Source organism: Ictidomys tridecemlineatus, chromosome 10, assembly GCF_052094955.1.
Source record: "Ictidomys tridecemlineatus isolate mIctTri1 chromosome 10, mIctTri1.hap1, whole genome shotgun sequence".
NCBI classification, from domain to species: Eukaryota; Metazoa; Chordata; class Mammalia; order Rodentia; family Sciuridae; genus Ictidomys; species Ictidomys tridecemlineatus.
In genome coordinates this window covers 117,551,027-117,575,626 of record NC_135486.1, presented here as the reverse complement: position 1 = coordinate 117,575,626, position 24,600 = coordinate 117,551,027, and the positions used below count along the sequence as shown (strand labels likewise).

General features: G+C 54.2%; 1 protein-coding gene across 4 annotated transcripts in view; it reads right to left on the bottom strand.

The window, feature by feature from the left end:
* The window catches only part of Hip1 (huntingtin interacting protein 1), a 132,368-nt gene that overhangs the window by 55,200 nt on the left and 52,568 nt on the right, over positions 1-24,600 (bottom strand). The window contains exon 1 of one of the 4 annotated variants that reach the window (XM_021728583.3): positions 17,003-17,173. The exons of the other annotated variants lie outside the window; for them this stretch is intronic. Within the exon in view, the coding sequence (XP_021584258.2) occupies positions 17,003-17,020 (18 nt within the window). The 5' untranslated portion in view covers positions 17,021-17,173. Of the gene's footprint in view, positions 1-17,002; positions 17,174-24,600 lie in introns of those variants that run through there. 4 annotated transcript variants of the gene reach the window in all.

Sequence of the window (24,600 nt, the reverse complement as noted above, 5' to 3'; positions counted from 1 at the left end):
GGACCAGGACAGGGGGCAGGAGTTGGAGAGCAACAGCTAGGGTCTGGGTGTACCCTGAACACAGCACGGTTGGGTCTACGGATGTTTTTGGTGTGGCGGTGGCAGAGAAAGATGGAAGCAAGAAGTCCTGGCATCTGAGGGTGGAACTGGCATTTTCTGAACAGAGGATACCGGGGGGATTCCAGCTCGTGGCAGGGCCTGGAGTGTGGGTCTGTGTGTGACGAGGCTGGAGGCTCGAGACGCCTATGAGCACCTGCTGCAGTCTGAGCCTGTGCCCCCACCGACCCTGGGCTGCACCCTAACCCCAGTGCAAGGGCATCAGGAGGCGGGCCTCTGGGAGGCCGTGTGGTCACCAGCGGGCTCGTCCCCTCCACCCTGCGAGGTGCGATGGCAAGGCACCATCTATGACACAGAGCGAGATTCGACCTGTGAAACCTTGACCCTGGACTCCCAGCCTCCAGCACGTGAGCAGTAACTCCCATTGCTCGTAGATGAACTCGGCCTGGGGTGTTTTGTTACAGCCCGAGAGCACGAGATGGGACAGCATCCAGGCAGACGGGCAGCTGGGAGGGCAGGAAGAGGGTCGAGCTGGACAGACTTGAGGGTTACCAAGGTGCTTGTAGTGGCGTTCAAAGCCACCAGCCAGAGGCATGAGATCACCTCAGAAGTGCCAGTCAATAAAAAGAGCAAGAGGCCCAGATAGAGCTCAGGGACCTTCCCACCAAGTCAGGGACACACAGAGCTTGGTTCCACTTCCCTAGCACCCCAACTGCAAGTTGAAAGAGGCTATTAAAGGGCAGCCAGTGGGCGGGAGGGACACTGAGAGTGACAAGATGGCCCTAGTGACCTGGGGTCAGGGAACAGGACCTGGGGGCTCTCGGCACCTCTGAGCAGCCTGGCTTCTCTCCCCTGCTGCCCTCTGCTGTGGGCTCTGCCCTGGCCATTCCCACTAGGTGAGGCCACCCAGGTACGTTCCCTGGGCCAGGCCATGGGCACTGGCTTTAAGGTTGCTGGTAACAGGGGCGACGCTTGCCTTGCGCTGCGATGGGACACAGGCAGAGGGGGCTCTGGTGATGGGGTGGAACTGAGGCCGTGACAAAGAATGGGGCCTGGTCCCCTCTTCTCCAGGTGGATGAGCACAGAGCAGGACCCTCCCTGTGCCTGGGTGACCGTGGGCTGAACCATCTGACTCTGGGGTCTCCCGCCCGGTGGCCGGGAAAGCGAGATTGACAGCAAGGGGTGGGAGGAGAACAACCTGTTTTCATGAGGGTCTCAGAGCTACTCCTTGTCCCCAATGCCGGCTGCCTCTCTCCCTGTGGCAGAACTTCTGACAAATGTGGAGTACCCACTTAGGCCACCAGAAGGCCTAGCATGTAGCGCACAGGGTAAGATGCTCAGACACCATGTCTTAGGAAAAAGGAGAAGCTGGCCCGTCTCCCCAGCCCCACCCACGGGCCACCGCTTTCGTCACAGAGAGACCTTGGTTCCACTTCCCTAGCACCCCAAACTGCAAGGTCACGTTCACAGGTCTCACACCAAAGGACTCAATCACCCCAGCCGCTCTTCCAGAGCGTTAGCTGCCTGGGGAGCTGGCCTCGGGACGGCCCTCAGACACACCCTGGCCCCAGTGTCCTCTGAGCTGGGCTCACGGGCTTCTCATGCAGGATTCCAGGGAAACTTCCAGAGAGACAGCTGGTCCACAGGAGCCGACAACCCGGCCGTGTCCTCCCCTAAACCACCAGCGTTGCCCAACTTCCTCGCCTCCCTCCTCTGCCCAGCTGTCCAAAGGCGGGGTTCGCCTTCTCTCCTTTTTTAGTAACACACAGCAAGTCGCCCGGCCATCAGGACGCAAGGCGGTGGGGGTGGCCGCTGGCTGACAGATGGTCCGGAGCAGGGAACCCCTCGTTGTCCAGTTCTGTCTCTGAACCCATTGTCCTAGACGCGAACGGCCACAGAACATACCCTGAGCAACAAACATGCCCCAGAGGGCCACTCTGAAATGACATTTGAATACATATCATGTCCACAGAACAAGACTTGGGACTTGTGGGCTCTTTTTTTTTTTAAGAAAATATTTATTTTTTAGTTGTAGATGGACGCAATACCTTTATCGAAACCCAGGACCTCGAACATGTTAGGCGAGTGCTCTCCCGCTGAGCCACACCCCCAGCCCCGTGGACTTGTGAGTTCTAAACTGGTTCATTGGTGACGCGCCTGTCCTGCGACTGAGTTGGGAAGCACTTGTCACATTCTAGCAGGACAGAGGCCCGTGGTGTCCTCTGCCCAGACACCCTCTGTATTCTTCTCGGTTTTCTTCCACAGTGGCCCCTCCCCCACCATCTCACCTCCCACTCTGCGATCCACCCCACTGACCCCCAAGGAAGCAGGAAGAGGGCCCTCCCAGCGGGGCCCAATCTCGAGAAATCCAGCCTCCAGCAGCCTCTGCGATGCCCCTCTCCACGGCCCCTTTTGATCCTGGTCCCCACTTCAGATGGTGACCTGCACACAGCTGTGACCCAGTTTTCCTGAAGCACAGCCTAGAAGTTCACAGAACCCTGTTTCACACACACAATGGCCACACCAAGGTATCTCCTTGGCTCTGGCTGAACGTTCTCCATTCACCTGTTTGGCTCATTCAGATCCGCGAATGCCAGGCTTGCTGGGTGACGAGGACAACAGCATTGCTCAGTTTGTTCCCTAGAGCCTGCATCTGCTGCCCTCTGAGGCCGAGCCCGTGCGAGGGAGGCAGGGCCTGCTCCGGTGGCCAAGTCACACTGGGGTGGCCACAGCCTTTCTCTAGAGCTGCATATTCTCTGTTCTATTATTCAGATGGTTAGAGCGGAACTCCTGGCTCAGCAGACCTCTGTCTGACCTCAACACATTTGTATCTTAAAGGAGGATTTCTCGCATCTTCAAAACAGTTCAACCTTCTCCTAGCAGATGCTATGACTGGTTTTTGTTTGTTTGGTTTTTGTACCAGGGATCAAACCCAGGGATGCTTAACCATTAAGCCACATCCCAGCCCTTTTTATATTTTATTTAGAGACAGGATCTATTGAATTGCTTAGGGCCTCACTAAGTTGCTGAGGCTGGCTTTGAACTCAGGATCCTCCTATTTCAGCCTCCCCAGTGGCTGGGATTACAGGCAGGTACCACAGCATCCAGTTGTTACAACCTTTTGTTCCAGTCAGAACCAAAAGGAGAAAGTCTGTCAGAAAACCTAGAGCAGGTGCCTGGGTCAGCCACCTGCCTAAGGCCCAGCCACCTCCAACCAAGTCTCCCCTCCACCCTCTAGGAAGCCGATTCTAGTCCAGGTTTCTCATGCAGCCATACCTCATAGCCACATGCTCTCTAGAGGACCCTGCCTCGGACAGACCCATTTGAGTGTGCGGGAGACTGGACAGTGGGCCCATGAAAGCCAAGTTCCTTGTGGGCAGACCATGGAAAGCAGCTGAACAAGACTCCATCGGGTGGCCACAGGACCTTGACCTTGTCCCAGATATCAGCAGAGAGAAGAGGGACTGAGAGAAGACATTCCCAAACCCTGTTCTGGGATGGCCTCTGGCTATGGCCACACCAGCTACCTTCTGCAAAGCCCTCATCCCATTCCATCTGCTCTCCAACTGGGATGGGCCAACGGCAGGCAGCACGGGTTTTCACTGTGTTCAGTGGTCCCGAAACCTGCCTCTACCTGGACATCCCTGAGAACTTAATTCTGTGACCCCAGCCAGAAGGCACAACCCACTGAACAGATGCCCCAGAATGGACTCTCTGGTCTAGGCAGGGGCCGCTGCACATCCTGCCCTGGATCCCAGAATATCTCCGGAGAGCACTCCACATCCGAGTCTCAGGAAACAGCCCGGCTAATGGAGAGTCCGGAACAGGGGAAGTCGACAGCACAGAGAGAGTGTGGTGGAGGCAGTGGGATCCCCAGCACCGGGGAGAGTCCCCGCAGCTCAGACAGGCACAGGAGTCAAGTCAACGTGAAAGCTTTATGGAAAATGTGAATTGACGCCGGGGACAAATTAGGAGATGATTATTCATCTTACAAAAGAAACTGGCATCAGATTCCTTTAAATAGCAATCTCCGCTAGTACATTTAAAATAGGATTCAGTTTACAGAAGTGTGATTTATACAAAACCACATCTGTTACATAAATCTCAAAAAAATAGCTCTCCTCCCATGAAGCCTCTAACTATAGAGCTGGCCCAGTACAGTTGGTCACCCGCTCTCTGAGAGGCCCAGTCTTGCTCTGTCACCCAGTTCCACGCTTCACCCCAATCATGGTTAAGTTTCTTAGAGGTCATCCAAATCTCTAGTCTTCAAACTCGGAACAGCTGCTGGGAATTCTTTTCCTATTCCGTATATATTTCTTTTTCTTTCTTTTTTGGCACTGGGGATTGAACCCAGGGGCACTTTTTCACTGAGCCACTTTCATAGCCCTTTTTATTTTATTTTTTATTTTGAGACAGGTCCTTGCTAAGTTGCGGAGGTTGGCCTCAAACTTGTGATCGCAGGCCTGCGGCCGTTCAACACATATTTTCTGAAGGCCTTTCCTGTGCCTGGCACTACCACGGCCACGCTGAGCAGGTTGTGGAATGAGGACAGCAAGAGGTCCAGTATGACAGGAGCCACGAGGGCAGGGGTGCCAGGGAAATGGGAGGTTTTGAGCACGGGGGTACCACGGCCTGACTCACTTTGCTAGGACACACCTCAGTGCCAGGTGTGGACCCAGGGACCCCAGTTAGGATGCTGCTGTAGTGACACAGGCCAGAGATGACATGGCTCGGACCGTGACGCATATGGTCAGATTTGGATCTTATTTTGAAGGTAGAGCCGATGGGGTCTGCTGACGCAGAATGCGATGGCGGGAGACTATGGACGTGGGCTGGGAGGAAGGAAGGAGGCACAGTTAACACACCAACTCTTGGCCAGAGCAACAGGAAGGATGGACTACCACTGAGGGGCCAGAGAGGCCATTGGGGGGCGGGCTTGGGTGGGGAGACGGGGCGCGTTCCTGGCGGAGTACATGGAGACTCTATCGGGATCCAGGCGGAGCCACACAGGAGCAGCAGACTGGGCCAGGCCCAGGATTCAGGAGAGCTCTGGGTTAGGTTCATAAATTGGGTGATGCGCCCCTCCCAGAGCAGGAAGGCAGAGGGAGGGATGCCGTCTCACGGGGCAGAGGTGGAAGGGACAGAGGGCTCTGCAGCTTCTGTCCTGGGGCACTCGATGTAGGACTGGAAAGACCCCCCAGGAGTGAGTGCCGATGGGGAGTCTGGGACACCCCAGAGAGGAAGGACCCTGGGACGGAAATGCAGAACAGCCCAGGGGTACGAGAAAACAGCACAGCGGGTGCCCTGGGGGCCACATGGAGAGCCACGTTCAAGACAGTCAGGTGGCAGTGATCAGCGTGTAACTGCTGACTGACCAGGTGGGACGAAACCTGGCCGCTGGATTGGATGGTGCCGTGGCCTTTAGCAGGGCTGCTTGGCTCTGGTGGAGACATGGAAGCCCCCTCCCTGATGGGGTCCAGGAAAAGAGAGGGAGCTGAAGGCAGCCAGCAGCTGAAGCACCTGCTGTTTGGGGGAGCAAAAGGGCAGCACATCGAAGGAGGGGACCAGGGCTTCCCTTGCCAATGGGAGAAATGGTGGCATTTCTCTGTATGAGGGGAAGTGTCTGGGACAGGGACCTGGTCAGGCTCACTTTCCTGCTACATAGCCAGGGCTCAGCCACAGGCGGCCACGGGTGAGCTAACCAAGATTTCCAGGGACTGAGCCTCTCCAGAGCAAAAGAGGAAGCAAGGTCACGGGCGAAGCCACAGCGGGCACAGGGCAGGCGGGTGCACGCGGAGGAAGAAGCTGGCCGCTATCCCCACCATGCAGCCAGCCCTAGTCCTGCCCCTGGTGCTGGTCACCAGCCCTGGAGCCTACTGTGCCTCCTGGTGCCTGTCCAGCTTGGAGAGTGGCTAGACCCCGGGGGAATCAGACACATGTGGTCACTCTGGTGTCCTTCTTGTTCTTCAAGGAGAACTTTCAGGAAGAGAGAGGGAACCTCCGGGCTGACTGGGAGGAAGACGCAGGGCCTGAGCAACAGGAGGGTACACATAAGGCCAAAGGCTCAGAGTCTCTGGTTTGTCTTTCACTTCCTCCCTCCCTGCCGTGGGTCTCGATTTCCCTCCTAAAAACAGGTGGAGAAGCCTTCCCTCTACTGGGCAGAAGCCCAGTCGGTCACCCTCGCCTGGCCCATAACAGATCCGAGATCCATTCCCATCGTTCACTGAGCCCTTATCACAACACTGGGACAAACTCCGCTAACCACATGGGGAAACTGAGGCACGGGACAGCTCAGGGAACTGCCCAGCTGGTCACGATGCCTGGCTAACTGGGCAACCCAGCTGGTGAGGAGCAGAGCCAGAATCAGAACCCAGATCTCACTGCAGGTTCAAGTGCATGCATCCCAGACACCTCTTTCCCGGCCTGAGGAGGACGATCAGACTTGTTTCCACCAAAAAAACCCCACAGAGGCCGAAGCCAAGTCCTTGGTTTCAGGGACTGAGAAAGAACACGGGTCAGAACCAAATAAATTCGCCAGCAAGTGAGCAATGCAGGGCCCGGTCACCGGCAGGAGGCCACAGGATGTCCATCAGGCAGGGGCCCTCCATCCTCCCTGCCCTGACCCCGGAGCACAGGCGGGAGAGGACCTGCTAGAGCCTTCTCAGGCCAGGGAGGCTGCTGACCCTGGAGGTGGGCTGCATCACCACAGTAGCTGCAAAGTGACCTCCCCAGAAAGCCAGGCTACTGAGAACCACACTCTGTCTCTTGAGGGCAAAGAAGAGCCATCCTCAGGGGAGTGAGCGGAGGGGTCACAGAGGGTGAGAGGTGGCCGCCACCGAGCCTCCAGGCCTGACAGCCTGCAGGTCCCCAGCTCCTGGTGGTCACAACGCTGCCAGACCACCTTCCATAGAACATGGCTCCAACTACCCTCATGGTACGGTTTGATCTGTCCTCAGAGGGCCATGCACTGAAGACCTGGTCCCAGCTCACGGCTCCACTGAGAGGTGGCACAGCTTTTAAAAGTGGTCCTGGTGGGAAGTTGTTGGGTCACTGGACACGTTTTAGAAGGAGATATCAGGATTCAGGCCTCCCTGGGTCTCTCTCTACCCAGAGGCCAAGAGATGAGCAGCTTCCTGTACTGTGCACTCCTACCACGAGGCCCTGCCTTCCCACAGGCACAAGAGGCATGAGACAACCGATGGATCATGGGCTGGAACTTCCAAAATGGTGAGCAAAATAAACCTTTTCTCTTTTTAGGCTGATCAACGCTGGTGCTTGTTACAGCAACAGAAAGGTGGTTGATACCCAGGCTCATGGCCACATGTACAGAATCTGCTCTACTTCCTGGCCTGGCAACCAAAGCTTGGGGACTGGCTTCTGCTGGCCTTTTCAATCCTACTGATCATTCCTGTCCCTCAGGGATGTTTTCCAGACACGTCCTGCATCATCTGACCCTTCTATTGAGGCTAGCCTAGACTCACCCCTTTCCAACCACCTCCGCTGATTTGAGTTCCAGCAGTCAGTCACTCGCTCCTTGTTTCCTTTACTCATTAGATCCCACCACCCGACACACACAGGGTAGCTACGTGTCAAGTGCTGGATCTGGTCAGCTCGCAGGTAGGGAAGACAGTGCTGGCTTCGAAGACCAGGTCTAGCTGGACAGGCGTCACGCAGTGTGTCCACAGCATGTTTAGAGGAGCAACACCCATGGGTAGCATACAGGGCAACAGGCTGGGCATGTGGCCAGCGCTAAAGGGTGGGAATGACACTGGAGGAGGAGCTGTCTCACCAGAGGAGCTGGCCTGGAAAAGGGCCACAAGGGCCATCAGCCTGCAGGACAGTAGGGCCAAGGCTCAGAAGTGAACAATGCCCCGAGTGAGGGACTACCAAGCTGCCAGTGTCACTGTGGGAGTGGAAAAGCAAAGGGGGTGCCATGGATTGAAGTCTGTGTTCCTTGAGACAGAATCCAAGTTAAAGCGTCATTCCTGCGGAGGGGTCCTCTGAGGAGGAGCTAAGTGATCCCCGAGGCTCTGCCCTATGGGCAGGATGAGCCTTCCAAGACAGAGGCCACAGAGAGCAGCCTGTGCCTTCCATCTCTTCGGTGCTGAGAGAATGTACCCCAGATGGAAGAGGTCCTTACCAGACACCAAACCTGTCAGCCCCACCATCAGAGGCTCCCTGGCCTCCAGAATGGTGAGAAGTAAATTTCTTCTGTTAACAAATCACGCAGTCGAAATGGTTTTGTTATAGCAGCAGGAACAGGCTGAGACTAACTGGTGAGTTAGTTTACAGGCCAACAGCCCAGAGAACCTTCCCCTATACTCACTCCCCAGCTCAAAACTCATCAGTAAAAAGAATTCTTTAAAGCTAACACTTCAACGCCTACATCCTTAAGGCAGAAAGTGATGACTGGATAAACAGTCTTAGACATTTATACAAGGATCTCACCTCAAGAGTGGGAAATGTATTAATAGAGGGCTGATCGTGATGAGGTGACGTGTCACCTGAACTCATTGGAAAGACAGTGATACTCACTAAATTTACCCAGTGCTTGCACTGACCTAAGCACCTCACAAACATGTGACTGCAACAGCCCCCAAAGCTCTGCATAGAAAGTTCCATGACTATCTCACAACACAAAAGGCAAAACCTTGGCCCAGGGATTCAGGGTAACCTGCTAGGTGAGTAAACAGTGGAGACAGACTTTAAACCCCAGGACCCATGGCCTTGACCACCATGGTATACTGTTTCTCAGTCTACAGCCCAGTGAAAGCTAAAATACAAGCATATAGCACCAGGTGTGGTGGCGCATGCCTGTAATCCTAGAGACTTGGGAGTCTGAGGCAGGAGGATCCCAAGTTCAAGGCCAGCCTCAGCAACTTAGTGAGGCCCTCAACAACTTAGTGAGATCCTATCTCAAAATAAAAAATAAAAAAGGGATGGGGATGTGGCTCAGTGGTAGGGTGCCCTTGGGTTCAATCCCCAATACCTGCCCCCACCCTCACCCCAAATATACGAAGTTCTGTTAACAGTAGGACTGCATTTGTTTGTGTGTCCAGCTTGGTTGAATCAAATGAAAATTTGGCTGTTTTTGACCACTAAAAGCAGCACTTTCATAGGGTTCATTATGGCGTATTCACATGTGCGTGCACACACAGAAATGCACTGAGTCTGTATGGACCAGCATCCACGTCAGATGGTGGGAGAATGCCTGATCCTTAGCTTCGTGACACCCTTCCATAGTTCCTAAAAACAGCCAAAGTTCAATGTCTCCTGCAGACACCCGTTTCCTCCCCATTCCCACCGACGACCACAGCTCAGTGCAGCCCCCCACCATACAGCATCGGCAGACAGTGCACTTCCCCAGGAGCTGGGGAAGCAGTGAAGGAAGACGGCTGCGCAGACAGAGCCCAGAACTCAGGAAGAGGGATCCCGGGAGATTCGCATTTCTGAGCCTCAGTGTCTCCAACTTGAACAAGAGAGTAGGATGGCAGGAGACAGGGATCAAAGTGTTGTCGCCCTAGCCTCGTATGGGCTGAGGTTACTGGGCTCAGCTGGGAGGGTCTCCCGACCTGCTGATGGTCCTCAATCCATACCAGAGCCACAGCCAAAACTGACACTCGGTTCCCTGATGCCAGAAGGCACGCAGTGCCTCCCCAGCTGCTATGAAAGCTGGCCCCATGGACAAGCTCTTGGTCTCTCTGGACTGCCCTGTGTGATCCCTGCCAAACAGACCCCAGGAGGAGGGAGAGAGCACAGAGAGGTGGCGAGTTCCAGACTCGGCAGCCCAGCAATGAGCCAGGGGGCAAGGCTGAGGCCATGATCTCTGACAGACTGAGGGCCAGGTGGAGACTAGGTGGGAGTCAGGCTCCCAGGGTGCGCAGCAGCCAGGGAAGGCCTCCGCCCTCCTTCACCCAAGCACCTTCAGGCTATTCTGCACCAGCCCCTCCCAGGAAATCCAACCCCAATCTCGGCTCCAGGACACAGGGACCTCTGGTTCTGCAAAGCACCCCAAGGACCAGGTACAGCAGGCAGCATGTGGAGGGCACCCTATAAATCTTTTCAGAACAAATGAAAGAAAGGTCTCCTTCCTCAACCCACTGTACCACAGCAGGGTCAATTATTTCCACCTCTGAGCTTCTGTGGGACTTTCCTTAAATCTCTGCCATTGCACTAATCACACTGGATCACAATAACCGGTCTTCTCCACCTCGGAAGGTGACAGCACCCATCCAGCACCTTCTTGCACAGTCTCGGCTGGCACAGGGCCGGGGCGGGTCTTCAGTATCTGCAGCTCAGGGGTCAATTTCTGCACATCTCAAGAGCCAAAAGGTACTGGCCAGGACTCCAGCTGCCACCACGGGAGCCTCTGTGTCCAGGGCCATGGCTGGCGATGCCATCTGTAGCTGGCAGGAGTGGAGGTTGTGATCTTACCAGACGTCTGTTCAGTCCAGGAGGAACCCAGCAAAGAAAGCTATTTTAGGTCCCAGAAAATGAGATGAACTGAGTGCTCCAAAGAGAAGTGATGACAGAAACGTTCAGTTTAAAAAAAAAAAAAAAAAAACTTTTGCTTCAGCCCCCAGTTGGCCATTCCCACGCTGATCTGGGTACCAGCGAGGGCCACCATCTCCAGGCACTGACACCAGAAGGCGGGGGAGACCTGTCGGCCAGAATAGCACACCCCAGCCGCTTACTGGTTCTCCCAGAGGCGAGCCGATTATTTTTAACCTGGGCGGTCACACCTGTGCCCACTCCTCCTCGCCCCACTCCTGGCAAACCCACTCCACGTCCACCCCCAGGGAGGTCTGCTCTGACTTCAACAGGAAGGTCTTCTCCTTTCGTCATGTAGTCGCTCACTCATTAGGCACCTACTGTGTGCCATCCCCCAACCCTCAATTCGGCACCACTGAGTCTTGAACCCACAGCTTAACGCAGGCTAGGCAAGCACTCTACCACGGAGCCACATCCCAGCCCTTTTTTACATATTGTTTAGAGACAGAGTCTCGCTGAGTTGCTGAAGGCTTCACTGAGCTGCTGAGACTGGTTTTGAATTCATAATCCTCCTGCCTCAGCCTCCCAAGCGGCGGTGTGTGGCGCTGTGCCCAGCCCAAAGGCGTCTCTAAACACTGTGGTCAGACTGAGTTTCTATCCTTCTAATGTCTCATGATGGGAATTAAATTTCAACACATGAACCCTGGGGGGTCACTTGGACCACATCCAAATGACCAGCAGGAATCATTCTGAAAGAAGCCATGTTCCACCCTTTACCTTTAGTGTAACAATTTCATTTGTTGCCTGAACTAATGAGCAAAAACATTACTAACCGCAGACATGGCTTACTAAGCCCCCCATGGGCAGTACAGCCTGCCACCCCTGCGAGGCTGCAGCCACCAACCTGGCCAAGGGCTGAGGAGACCAGGCACAGCGAGGTCACCTGACTAATGCGCGGCCATAAATCCTCCAGGTGGTGGCCACAGGATTCAGCCTCTGGCCCTGTGACTCTGAGGCCCAAGTATGGCATCTAGAATATTCTCAGGACACAGAAGAGGCTCCCTAATCCTTCATGCTCAGGGCATGTCCAGCTGGACTCCCACCCCCAAGTGCTCTGGTCCACTTAATCGCCTCCATGAAGGATGAAGTAGGGCTCCAGGAAATCTGAAGGAGATGCGCTGGGACTTCCCCCTATTCCTTCCTTAATTTAGATCTAGGGCTTAATTTCTTTGTGGCTCCAGGGCAACGTGAATTTTGTCAGGCTGCTGGAATCCGCTGGCTCAGGGCCAGTTGCCGGACCACGTGCCTGTCTGGCTATGACTGGACTGGGACTTCTCTGGGCCAGAAAGGAGACAAAGGTGAACAGGAAACAACCCCTAGATGTGTGCATCAAGAAAATGATCCTGGTGGCCGTGGTGGTGCCTGTAATCCCAGCAGCTCAGGAGGCTGAGGCAAGAGGATCCCAGGTTCGAAGCCAGCCTCAGCAACTTATCGAGGACATAAGCAACCTAGCAAGACCCTGCCTCAAAAAAATAAAAATAAAAAGAGCTGGGGATGGGCTCAGTGGTAAAGCACCCCGGGTTCAATTCCAGTACTGCCAAAATAAAATAAAATAATAGGTGTCATATGGTTAATAAAAGTATTTTTCCTAAGCATCCTTAAAGGAGATAAATAATGAATCTCCTTCCTTCTCCACTGGAACCTGGTTGAGACCAATGTCATCTACAACTCTGGCCAAGCCCCTGATCGCGATGCTGGCTGTGTTCTGTAAACATGATACAGCCAGGACACTGGGACTCACTTCTCTGGAACTGCTGCCTTTGCACATGAGGCCAAATTCTCCTTTACCAGCCACACTAGACCTCAGCCATGGAACCCACAGGTCTCTAGAAACTGCTCCCAAGCCCGTGTGCTGAGCCAAAGTCTCCAGGTGCAAGGAAGTGGAGGCTGGGATTGCTGTCCTCCTCCAGGGTCCCCAAGCAGCTCAAGTTGGCTGGAGAGGGTCTCTCCTTGGTCAAGGAGTTCATTCTACCAGAGGACTGTAGAAATCCCTGCTGTCCCCCAACAAATCCCACCTTGTGCGGCCACCTGGAGCTCCCACAACCTCTTCCTCCCAACAGTCCTCAGCAAGTCAAAGACGAGGATGAGAAAACATAGCAGTAGCTGGGTATGGTGGCAGTATGGCCTTCTCTTCCTCATGCTTAAGCACTATATGTTTCGAGGGTGACACTGTCCTTACCCTCCTCTGGACATTCTCTAGGTGAAAGGCTACAAATTTTCTTTGGACTCCAACTGCTATGATTTAAGTGTTTTCATCTCCTCAACATTTACATTCAACATTAAACTCAGTCCCCAATGCAACAGGATTAAGTCCTAGGGCTCTGCCCTCACAAACAAAATCAGCACTGTTTAAAAAGGGCTACAGGTGGGAATGGGGTTGTGGCACAGCGGCAGAGCACCCGCCTAGCATGTGCAAGGCCCTGGGTTTGATCCTCAGCACCACATAAAAATAAATAAATAAAATAAAGGTATTGTGCCACCTACAACTAAAAAAAATATATATATATATTAAAAAAAATAAAAAGAGCTACAGGTGGGGGGGCACCCTCTTGCCCTTCCACCCCTCTGCCATTCCTCCCCTCCGGAGCACACAGCAGAAAGGTGTCATCTTGGAAGCAGAGAGCAGCCCTCACCAGACACTGAACCTGCCGGCACCCTGATCTTGGACTTCACCAGTCTCCAGAACTGCAAGAAATCAACTCCAGTTCTTTATAAATTACCTAGTCTTGGTAATTTTGTTGCAACAGCATGAAAAAATTACAAAACTGACCTCAGGAAAAAAGCATGTTTGCAAGGCCTCCTGGGGCTTTCTGGGTACACCTGGATATACAACCCAATCCAGTCTGAGGGACTATGCTTACCTTCTTTTGAAGGCATATATATGAGTTTGTACTGCTTCAACTAATTACTCAGCTCACACCCTGGATGGGAAGGCAGCCTCCTCTCCATGCAGCTCTTGGCCAGTGTGGGCTGCCCCAGAGTCCCTGGCATCGTCCTGCACCGGGGCCTCTCCAGCTGGCCATTCAGCTTCTCACATCTCTCCTCCAACCCAGCAAATACACATGCACAAGCAGGGACAGTGGGTGGACCAGAAGTCCTTCGTGCCCACCACTATCATCATCCTTTACTCAGAATATCTGAATCACCTTTTCTGTGTCCCTCCCATCTCCCGCTGGGTGAGTCAGGAGTCTCACATCTGAGGATGAGGCAATGCGAGATTCATAAAGAAACTCAAAAGTTTAAAAAATAGCTATAGATGATTTGAGGTGCATAGACCACATACAGACAGATACTCACCCCACCCTCTGGGTCCCTAGAGGACCCAGAGGCCAAAGGCCACCATCCCCAGCTCAACTTCTGAGATTAGAGAGGTCCCACTTTTATCTTTTCTTCCTTTACCTTCTATTTATTTCTTCACCTGGTGTATGTTTGGTTATCAGGAGAACTGGGTACAAGACCCGGCTCTGCCCTTGGCACACAGGACCCAAGGCTAAACTCTTCTGAGCTCGGATCTTTTCTGAGCTGTGGTGAAGACAAGTGTGGTGCCCTGTAAAGTGCTATCGATGCAAATATGAAGTGTTCTGTAAACTGTACGTTCTTTTGTAAAGGTTGATGGCATTGATGCCATTCCCCAATTGTGGTCCGGTGCCTTCTCTGAGTACAGGGAAGGCAGGCTCCATCATCAGTCCCAAGGGGGCAGCTGCTCTGTATTCCTGAGGGCAAGTATCTGATGGCATCAAACATTGATCAGCCATAGCAGTTGGTGAATCCGCCGTCTCCAGTCATCTGTACCCACATTTAGAAAGATCACTAGACCTGGGAGACTCGGCCTTGTGCAGTCAGGAGAAGTGCAGCCTAGGCTGAGCTCTTCAGGCCAATCAGCAAATTAGAGGCTGTGGGAGAATCAGTCACCTCAGGGCCAGGTGGGACTTCGGAAGCCATCACTGTCAGAATAACTACTCTGAATGGAGGAGTCCCTGCTCCAGGTCCCCTGCCTCACAAGAACCATCTGCAGGCTTCGCTGGGACACTACAGTATGAAGAGGCTAAGACACTGGCTGCAGGTCACACAGGGAGTCGGGTGAACTGTAATCTGCCTTTTCTCCTTCAGTGACAAACAGGACAAACCCTCAGGCTGATGTGGGCTGTCAAGGATATGACTGCAATGCTGGGTTTGGGGTCAACCCTGGAGCCAAAGGACCCCTAAGCAAGGCCTTCAAATCAGAGATGGGGACCCAATGGTCAGAAAGGACAGTCCCACGGGCCTTCTTCAGGACAGGAAGCAGGCACCGATGCCCCAGGTGGGGAAGGTTCTCTTGCTACATACCACAGGGTCTGTGCTCTTCACAAAGAGCTGAGGACAATGGTTTCGGGGCTGGGCACCTAGCTGTTCAATGATTAATGAGAATCTAATATCACTTTTGTTTGGACTCTAAGCTGAAAAGGGAAAGAAACAATAAATGCACCTCTCCTGGCTCAGAATTCCCCCGAGGTTATCCAGTGCCTACAGGCCAGGGTCCACGCATTCTGGGCTGGCACTGGAGGCTTTCCTGGCCTAACCCCAACCAACCATTTAGATATTTCTTGATCTCAAAGTTATCTCTGCCAGGTGGGTGTGGTCTCACCCAGTGGCTCTGTCCACTCCTCTTCCAGCAACTGTCCCCCCAGGCCACGCCCGTCACTACTCCCCCAGAGTCAATTCCACTGGGCTTCCCAGAGCTGGCCTGATCCTGTTCTCCATCCAACCTCCACAGTCCAATCTCAGACCCCCATGGCCCTCGGAGTTGCGGCCTTCTGATTGGGGTCTGTCCTCCACCTAGCGCTTGAAATAGAAATACTAGGAATCAAATACAGACTGTGGATTAACAAGGGATACAGAGAGAGGAGGGGAAGCCAGTCCTGGCAGGCCAGACTTCGAGGGATCCTGAGTACCAAGCCAAAAGGAAGCTCTGGGGCCATCTGGTATAGCAGCCACTGGGTCCCCAACCAAGCCCAGACAGGTGACTCTAGTCTTTGCTCAGACACCTGTAGGAAAGGGCCAGGAACCGCTTTGTTTTCCACATTGCCACCCGTTCACCTGGAGGAAAGATTATTTTGAGAGGGAGCTGCTGATGGACAGGTGTCTCCTCATACAAAGACAGAGAGAAGCCCAGGAGGACATTCACCCGGCCCTCACCCCGGAGCACTGCCCCATCAGTTTGAGACTGATCTGCTAGAAGAAGAGACCATTCTTATCTGTCACCTGCCCATCTCACTGTCCCCTATCCAAGATAAGACTGCCAAGAACTAGGCAGGACCAAGAATGCCCCTACTTTCTCTAAGAGGACGGTTGTCCCCAAAGGGCATCTGCTGGGGTCAACTAGCCCCAAATTTCATTTCCTTCTCACTCCTAAGCTACAGGCAGACCCAGGCCCCTCCCCAGCATCCCCTCACAGGCGCATGGCAAGCTGGTTCCTCCTGATGCCCCACAGCCCTCCTGGGAGCATGGTCCACCATAGGGTGCTCCTCCAGCCTGACACACAGGCACTTAAGGTTGCACGGCTTGGACGTGGGTGCTCTGATCTAAAGCCTTCCAGGGTGGCAGTGACCTCTAGTCTCCATTCAGAGTGGCGAGAATGGAGATCCTTGGGAAATCTGCAGTGTCCAGGCCTTTGGGTGCTTCAGGAGACCCTGCTCCTTCAGATCCCCCAAATCACACCCAGCTCCTCCTAAGGGATGTATCTCTGTCTCAATCAATGAAAAGCCCCCTTCAGCTCCCAGTGTTTGGGATGGAAGAGGGAGGGTGCTCCAGGGCAGGACACAGACCCCCTCCCCAAGCCCACCTCTAAAGGAACTGGGAGGTAGGAGCTGATTGGGCAGAGGGGCTGCTGCTCCCCAGGCCACGGAAGCTGGGGCTCTCAAGAGGCCCATGGAGCACCTCCACCTTCTATGCCAGGATTCCATTCCTGTCTCCTCACTTTGGCCAAAGCCTCACTTCCCCTCAGTCCTCCCAGGGCCACCTGTGCCTCCCTGGCCACTGGCTCAGCCCCAAAAACCTTCCTGCAGATCTCAAGAGGGCCAGCGGGAAGGGGATCTGGAGGGGACTGGACGAGTCCCCAGTCATGCCCTCTCCACCCCGCAGGCTTCCTAATCTGGGAGGTGAACCCCCGCCCTCTCTGGGGAGTCTGCTCTCCCGGGCAGCCCTGGCAGCAGCGCGGCGGGAAACCGGGAGCCATCCCGGCGGGCCAGCCGCCTCCGCGTCCTGGCCAGGCTCCCTCTCCGGCACGCCCGGAGTCGGGGCCAGCAGGCAGGATCAACAATCCAGAAACTTTCAATGGATCTCGCCGACCGGGAGGGGCAGAGGGGCACGAGCCGGTGGGGGCGGGGAGGCCGGGACGAGCCCCCCTCTCACTTACCATCTTGCTCACATCCATGACCGAGGCTGCAGGGTGCCCCCGGCCCCTGGAGCGCCTGCGTCCCCCAAACGCGGCTCCCGGCTACTGCGACCCCGGAGGTGCCATGCTGCGGGCAGGGCGGCCGGCAGGGCCCCCGCGGCGCGCGGCGGCGACACCGCGGCAGGACCCGAGGACGGCGGGGCGGGGCGGGCGGGGAGGCGGGGAGGGGGCCGAGCGGGAGCCGCCGCGCGCGCCGGGCGGGGGAGGCGCGGCCCCGCGGCTGAGCCCCGGGATGCGCGGCCAGGAGCGCGCGGGGGCTCCCCAGCCCGATTCCAGGCGCTCGGCGAGGGTGTGATTTGAATGACAAAAGGTCGCTTCCACCCGAGCCCAGGCGCCGGGACCGGCGAGCCAGGGAGGGAGGCCGCCTGCCCGCCGGGAAGAGCGAGTGTTGTGTGAGTGCGCGTGTGTGTGCGCGCGCGCGTGCGGTGGTGGTGGGATCAGTGGGAGTCAGGAAGTGCGCGGGGGAGGCGACGGGGGAGCGGTGGGGGCGCCGGAGCACACATTCCAGCGGGGGCAGGGGGTCCCCTCCGCCCCTCCCCACTTCGTTTCCTCGGACAAAGAGGGAATTCAGAGCCAGTTGTTTGCCTCCTGCGGCTAATCTCCAGGGGCCTCCCAAATGAGTCTGGGGTCTCCAAACAGATGGTCAAAGAGAAGGAAGTGGCACAGGTATCCCCGGGAGGGCTCTAATGGCCCTCCTTCCCACCAAGGGAGCTGCAGCCTGCCCTGCCTGGAGTGGGGAAAATTGGCTCCCTGGTTTTTGAATGATGTCTGCTCTGAGCTCAGAGCTCCTTCCTCCCCAGCCGGAATTCCGCTCCTTAGAGAAACGTGAGGCCAGCCCTCAGGTCTGCAGGAGACTGCAGCTGGTGGCCAGAAAAGGGCTCCCGGCAAATGCTCATTTGGAGAAAGATCCCCAGAAGTAGCTTCACCATCCAAACCTGTAATTTCAATAAGGCTCCCATCCAAAATCAGATGTAGGAGAGACACAGGATCCTCGGAGTCCACTGAGATCGACTGCTTTACACAGGGAGGAAACCGAGGCCCAGAGAAGGAGTGACCTGCCACAGCTCACACACCTGGCAGGAGCAGCTCTGCAGTTGGAGCCTCCAGGTTTCAAGATTCTTTCAAATGAACAGGTGACCACCCCCATCCCCCATCCAGGGGGGCCTGCTGGGCTGATAGTAGCCCCCTCCCCTTCTGATTTGAGTCCTAATCTATGAAATTGAGATGGTTCTCCTGCCTCCTGGGGCATGTGAGGCCACCACGATGCTATCTGAGTGCAGAAGTGGGGACAGGAATGTCAGGGGCTTTTGTGGTGATGGCAGTTTTCATTTTATGGCTCTGTCTGGAGGCTAGACAAGGGTCCCTCGGCTTCAGGCAGGGGATCTCTGGGCCCAGGTCTCTATCTAATCCCAAATCTGGGCTGCAGCCTGATTCGCTGTTTCTGCCCCCACCCTAGGACTGCCCCTGGCCAGCCTGGCCCTACATGTGCTGTGCCCCAGCCAGGCAAGTTGGGTGGGCTGTTCTGGTCTCTTCTGGTGAGACACATGCGGCCCCCCCACCCCCAGCCAAGTGATCAGGCCCTAAGTGGGGAGGGACCCAGATGCAGTGGGGGCCAAGAGAAGAGAACGTACTGCTTCCTCACCTTCCAGGGCCATCGCCATGGGACACCCTGGCTCTGTGAACCCACCGCTGTCAGCCCACGTGCAAGTGCAAATGAGTGTGGGATTATCTGCTGCTGTGTTACATGGGTTTGCCACATGATATATGGATATGCGTGGCTATGTTTTATCTTTATAAAAAACGCTTAGGCCTGGGGTTGATCAAGAGATCAAGGTTCCCATGTCATCTTGGCACCTTGGCTGGCCAAAAAAAAAAAAAAAAAAACATTTCTCATGCCTAAAATGGTGGTAGTGGCACCCACCACCCAACTGGGCAGTGAGGAAATGTTGGGTCAGTGGCGCCCTTTCTGCTTCACAGAAAGTACCCTCCCAAGCCCTACCTGTAGGAGGTTGAATAATGGCCCCCAAAGATAAGAGGACCCAATCACAGGCACCTGTACATGCTGCTTTGTATGTTAGACTGCAAATACGTTAAGAATCCCAAGATTATCTGTGTAGTCCTAAATACAGGCAGTGTGTCACAGAGACAGAGTGCCTGCAGCCACCCGAATTCAGAGGCGATAAGGCATCCCACCTGGGTCCTCTGGAGAGAATGTGGCATCTGCTGCATTGAATGCAGCCCAGTGACACTGGTTTAGGGCTTCTGGCCTCCAGAACTGATAGAAAATAATTCTCTTGTCTTAGCAGCTGGGTTTGCAGGCAAGTTTGTTTTATCGGCCTCAGGAAATGGATTTGCTGCTCAAAGGTCAGTGAATGCTCCAGACAGATGCCCACCTGGGGGATGCCCTCTAAGCTGCCCATGTGACACAGAAGGGCAGGCCAGCATGCTCCCTTGCTCCATGCAGAGGGAGTCCTGCCAGCAGCTCCTGGTGAGTGAGCACAGAGCGCATGGGTGCTCCTGGCGTACACGCAAGATCACTGAGGCTTGAGCTGCCCTGCCCCAGGGCCTCTTTCTAATAAATTGAAGAGGCAGAAAGAGGAGACAGCGGGTCCAGAACCCAGAGTCCTGCCAGCTGCTGCCATGCCACTGCAGGACATCTCCTGCGAGGTACAGCCCCATAGGCCCACACAGACTCAAGTCCATGGATAAATTTCTCTTCCTCCTGTGTTTCCTGTGTCAACTAACATTTCTACCTTCATTTAGCTTCTCAAGCTAGAAACTTCTAAGTCAGCCCTAATTTCCCCACTGACATCCCCCTGCTAACTGGTTTACTTGCAAATAGCTTCCAAAGTATGTCTGCTCCCAGAGTGGACGCTCCTGCCCTGGCTAAGACTCAGCAACAGCCTCCGGGCCTCCCTGCCTCTAGTCTCTTCCTGTCTAATTCATTCTCCACATTTCAATGCAATTGCTCACTAGCCTAATCCTTTTTGTGGTTTATTTGGTCCTCAATACTATGGCCTCCTCTGCCTCCACTCCTAACTACCTTCTTCTGTCTTCTCACCCTTCCCACTCCATAAAACCTGCACAGGATGGTCCTGGAAGCCATTCTCAGGTCCTCATCTTGGTAGATTCTTTCTCATCCTTCAGGACCCATCTCAGATCCTGACACAGCCAAGTACCAGGGAGTCCCTTCCCACCGGGACCACCCCTGGGCACAGCTTGCATCTCCCTGTGATGGGACGGTCTGAGGCCTGGGCTCCCTGCTCACCTCTGAGCAAACTCAAGCTTGGCCTTTGCATGCCGCACACTCGGCCCAGCTCCAGGGCTCCCTCCAGCCATGTCCATGTCACCCATCCTCAGTTGACATAAGCTAGAAAGTACAGAAAAGACCCAGGAGGCTCCCAGTTCCTTGACATCCAGAAGATGAGTGGCCGTGCCCTGGTGGAGGCTGACACCTACTGGTGACCAGGATTCTGTTGCCTGGCCTTACAAATACCACACGATGACCCTGGATAACCACTTGAGTAGGGCCATATTACAAAGTACTGTACTTCAAAGGAGTTAAGTTTCAGTAATTACCAGTAACAAGGTTTAAATGAGACAATACTCTCTACAAAAGGGCTGTAATCATGTAAGTTACTCTGCTGCTACTAAAAATAACCTGGTGCAGGACAGTCATGTTTACAAAGTGACTTTTCATTCATTATCTCATTAGACCCTTAAAAAAAAAAAAAAATCAGGCCAGGCAGAAGCAGGGCTATTATTCCAAGGCACATAAGGACTGTAAAAATATTCAACAACAAATGTATATTAAAGCCTGGGCGTAGGGAAGGCGGCCAGAGGGTCTCTCACTTTGCCTACAATGTTTTAATTTTTATAAGGAACTATGATAAAATGTCACTTGCATAATAACAGTCATTATTAAAAGAAAATAGGAGCCCGGAGTCAGATCTCAAGTTGAATTCTGGCTCCATTACTTTGTAGATATGGTTAAGTTCCTCAACCTCTGAATTTCAGTTTTCTTGCATGAAAAACAGGCTAATAAATGTTAGACCTCCCAGGTGGACGTGAGAATTCCCTGTGCATCAGGAAGCCCAGCTGCACACACAGGTCCCTTGATCTACTAAGTGCTAGTTATCAAAAAGTTCTAGGTAATGTTTTTAAAAATCTGAAATCATAAGAAAAAAAGGACAAAAAAAATGGAGGTAACTAGTCATTTTGATTTAAAGACAGTAAATGAGCAGGTTTTATCTGGGGGAAAAAGGACCCAGAGCCACTGACCATGCCGAGCAGAGCTGCAAAGGACACTGGCAGATGGTCACTTGGCTGGATGGTTCCAAATCCTCTCCCTGTGGGGACTCCTACCAGCAGGACCTTGGCAGGGTGAGGGAGGTCCCAATGTAGCCTGTGCATTGGCTCAGATACAGTTTGTCCCCTGAGGGTTGGTGCTCTGGGGCCTTGGTTGTTGATATGGTGGTGCTGACCTCATGAGAGGTCAAGAGGACTCTGTCTTGGAAATTCTCCTGGGGCCCCCTGGTTAGCTTGCGGGAGAGGATTGTTATAAAAGCAGGGAGTCTGCCCCTTGTGCTGGCTCCCTGTCTTGTATCATTTCTCTCCTCTTCCGGCCACGCTGCCATCCGTCATTAACTCTGTACCAGAGGATGAACCACTGGGGCCACCCAGTCTGGACTTTCAGCCTCCAAAACTATGAGCTACTGTATGTATATATGTGACTGCATGACCAATATGATTCTGCAACATGTACACTCAGAAAAATGAGGAATTATGTCCCATCTACCTGTGATATATCAAAGTGCATACATGCACTCTACTGTCATGTGTAACTAATTAAAACAAATTAAAAATATATATATATAAGCTGGACAACCTTTTTACTTTACAAAGTTACTCAGCTTCAGGTAGTCTGTTACAGTAACAAAATCAGATGACTGAGTGGTGATCCTGGTGGAGCTATCCAGTTGAGTATCCGGCCTGGCCTTGCCTTGGGTGGCTTTTTCAATGTCAAAGGACTTTCCCTGTGACTCCTCTCTTTCTGGGAGCATAGTTACACTTTAAAGTTAAAAAAGGAAAAGAGAAAAAGAAACCCTTCAGGAAATGCAGGAGCTCCCAGTCTTAGGGGATACATCTGAACACTGGATGCAGTGCCCCCTAGCAAGGGGAAGGTGGATTCAGGAGAGAGGGCACTGGGTGACTGTGACTAGAACAGCAACTGATAACACTGACGGAGCTCATACCAGCATATCAGGTGGCGAGCCCTATGACGAGCTCCACCAGAGCTGTCTCAGTCCCCACAACACCCTATGGAGCAAGAGTTGCTGTTGTCGCCTCTCCTTTACAGATTAGGAAACGGGGGCCCAGAGGGGTTCAGTGACTTGTGCAGGGGCCCCACAGCTAATAAGCAGTGAGCCTGGGTAAATACAGGCAGCTTATTCCAGAGCCCAGCTCTGGCCCCACTCTGGGTTCACATGCCCTCCTGAGGGGCAGCGGGCATGAGACTATGGCATTGTGTGGACTGTTATGAGTTGACCTTCTTCACTCTAAACACTTGTGAGATCCCGTGAGCCCCTGCAGGTTGGCACCTCCCCTCCTTTCCCTACCTGATTTGCATGAATTCCCTCAGCTGGGTACAGGGAACCCTTGATTCGAATGTAGGGCCAGCTAGCTGGCCTCTTGGTCCCCTTGGTGACCCCTTAGTGACCAGCAGGAACTCTCCTCCTGGCTGGGCCAGCCACACGGGTACTCACACACACACTAAGACCAAAAGGAGCAGCACAGGGTGAGACCCTGAGTTCTTGGACACCAGGTCCCACAGCAAGGCGAAGCAGCCCTGGGAGAGGGTAAACTGAGGCAGGTGGAAAGGCCAGGGAGGGGCACAGGCAAGGCCCATCCTGACCTTCTGCTCCTGGTACCACAGGCTCCACCTCATGGCCCGTGGTGACGGGCCTGGGGTCGACTTCCCTTCAGTGGTTTGAACAGATTTCATTAAACACCAGACACACCCACACTTGGCATTGCCACAGGTATCCCAAATCCCTACCCTGGGAGCCCCAGGAGCCCCAGGAGCCAGCACGGTGGCCCACACCTGCAGCCACAGCTACTCATGAAGCGGAGGCCGGAGGATGGCTTGAGCCCAGGAGTCTGAGACCATCCTGGGCAACATTGTGAGACTCCATCTGAAGGACAAATTGAAAAGACTAAAAACAGCCAGTCGCTGTGGCTGAGGCAGGAGGATCGCGAGTTCAAGGCCAGCCTCAGCAACAGTGAGGCCCTAAGCAACTCAGGGAGACCCCTGGCTCTAAATAAATACAAAATAGGGCTGGGCACGGGGCTCAGTGGTCAAGTGCCCCTGAGTTCAACCCATGGTACCCAAACAACAGAAAGGACTAAAAACCAACTAAGTAGAAAGAAAATGGTGCAGCTGCAGCAGGAAGCAATGAGCGAGATGCTGGGGAAGACAGAGAAGACCCCATGACCAAAGGGGACAGGGTGAAGCAAAGGCAGGGAGAGAAGGTGATGGGAGAACCCAGGGTTAAGAAAGTGCTAGAAGGAAGAGTGAACCGGAGGGGGCACCAAGCGCCCCCTCCTATAGTCCTGCTAGAGGTGAAGGAGCTCAGCGGAAGGCCTTCCCTTACTCCTGATTTACATGGAATCCTAGTAATTTTCTTTCCAGATGCAAAACTCCTTGTATAGGAAAACTGCTGACCCTGCAGGAAAGTGCTGGGCCTGCAGGAACCCTCAGGCCCCTGCTGACCAGACCAGCCAAGGCCAGTCCCACCTGTGTACACAGGGGACCCAACAGGAACCTGGGCGGTCATCTGCATAACCCTCCGTGGACAGCACTGAGCACAGCACTTCCAAGTCCTGGCCAGGTGCTCAGTAAAGACCTAGTGTCAGCCAGGTGCGGCGGCGCACACCTGTAATCACAGGGGTGTGGAAGGCTGAGGCAGGAGGATCGCAGGTTTGAAGCCAGCCTCAGCAATTTAGCGAGACTGGAAGTAACTTAGTGACACCCCGCTCAAAAAAAAGGAGGGGCCAGGGCTGGGGATGTGGCTTGGCGGTCAAGGGCCCAGGATCAATTCCTGTGCAAAAGACGGAGTTGCAGGAGCACAGTGACTACCTTGAGCCTTCATCACACCCAGTAAACACCTGTGCCCTGCTCTGCCCTGCACCATAGGCGGTGCCACCTGCCAGAGAGCAGTCTCTGCCTGAGCCGTCCTCAGTCTCCCAGCAACACTCGCGGCTGGGCACAAGGAGCCTGAGAAGGGAGGGCCTTGCCGCAACTCCCAGAGGCTCCCAGAGTCAGGGCTACTCCTGGGCACCTTCCTCGCCTCCACGTCCACCGCCGCTTTCCCCTTGCAGATTCAGCCCAGCAAGGGCTCTGATCACTTTCAAATAGTCTGCCTTTTGCGAGCAAAGCCATCAGCTGGGACATGTCTGCCGGGGCACTTTCTGGGCACCAGCTGGGGACATCAGAGCTGTCCCTGGGGAACCCCAAGAGCTATGGCATAAATGAGAAATGAGAAGGGGCCTGATGTGCT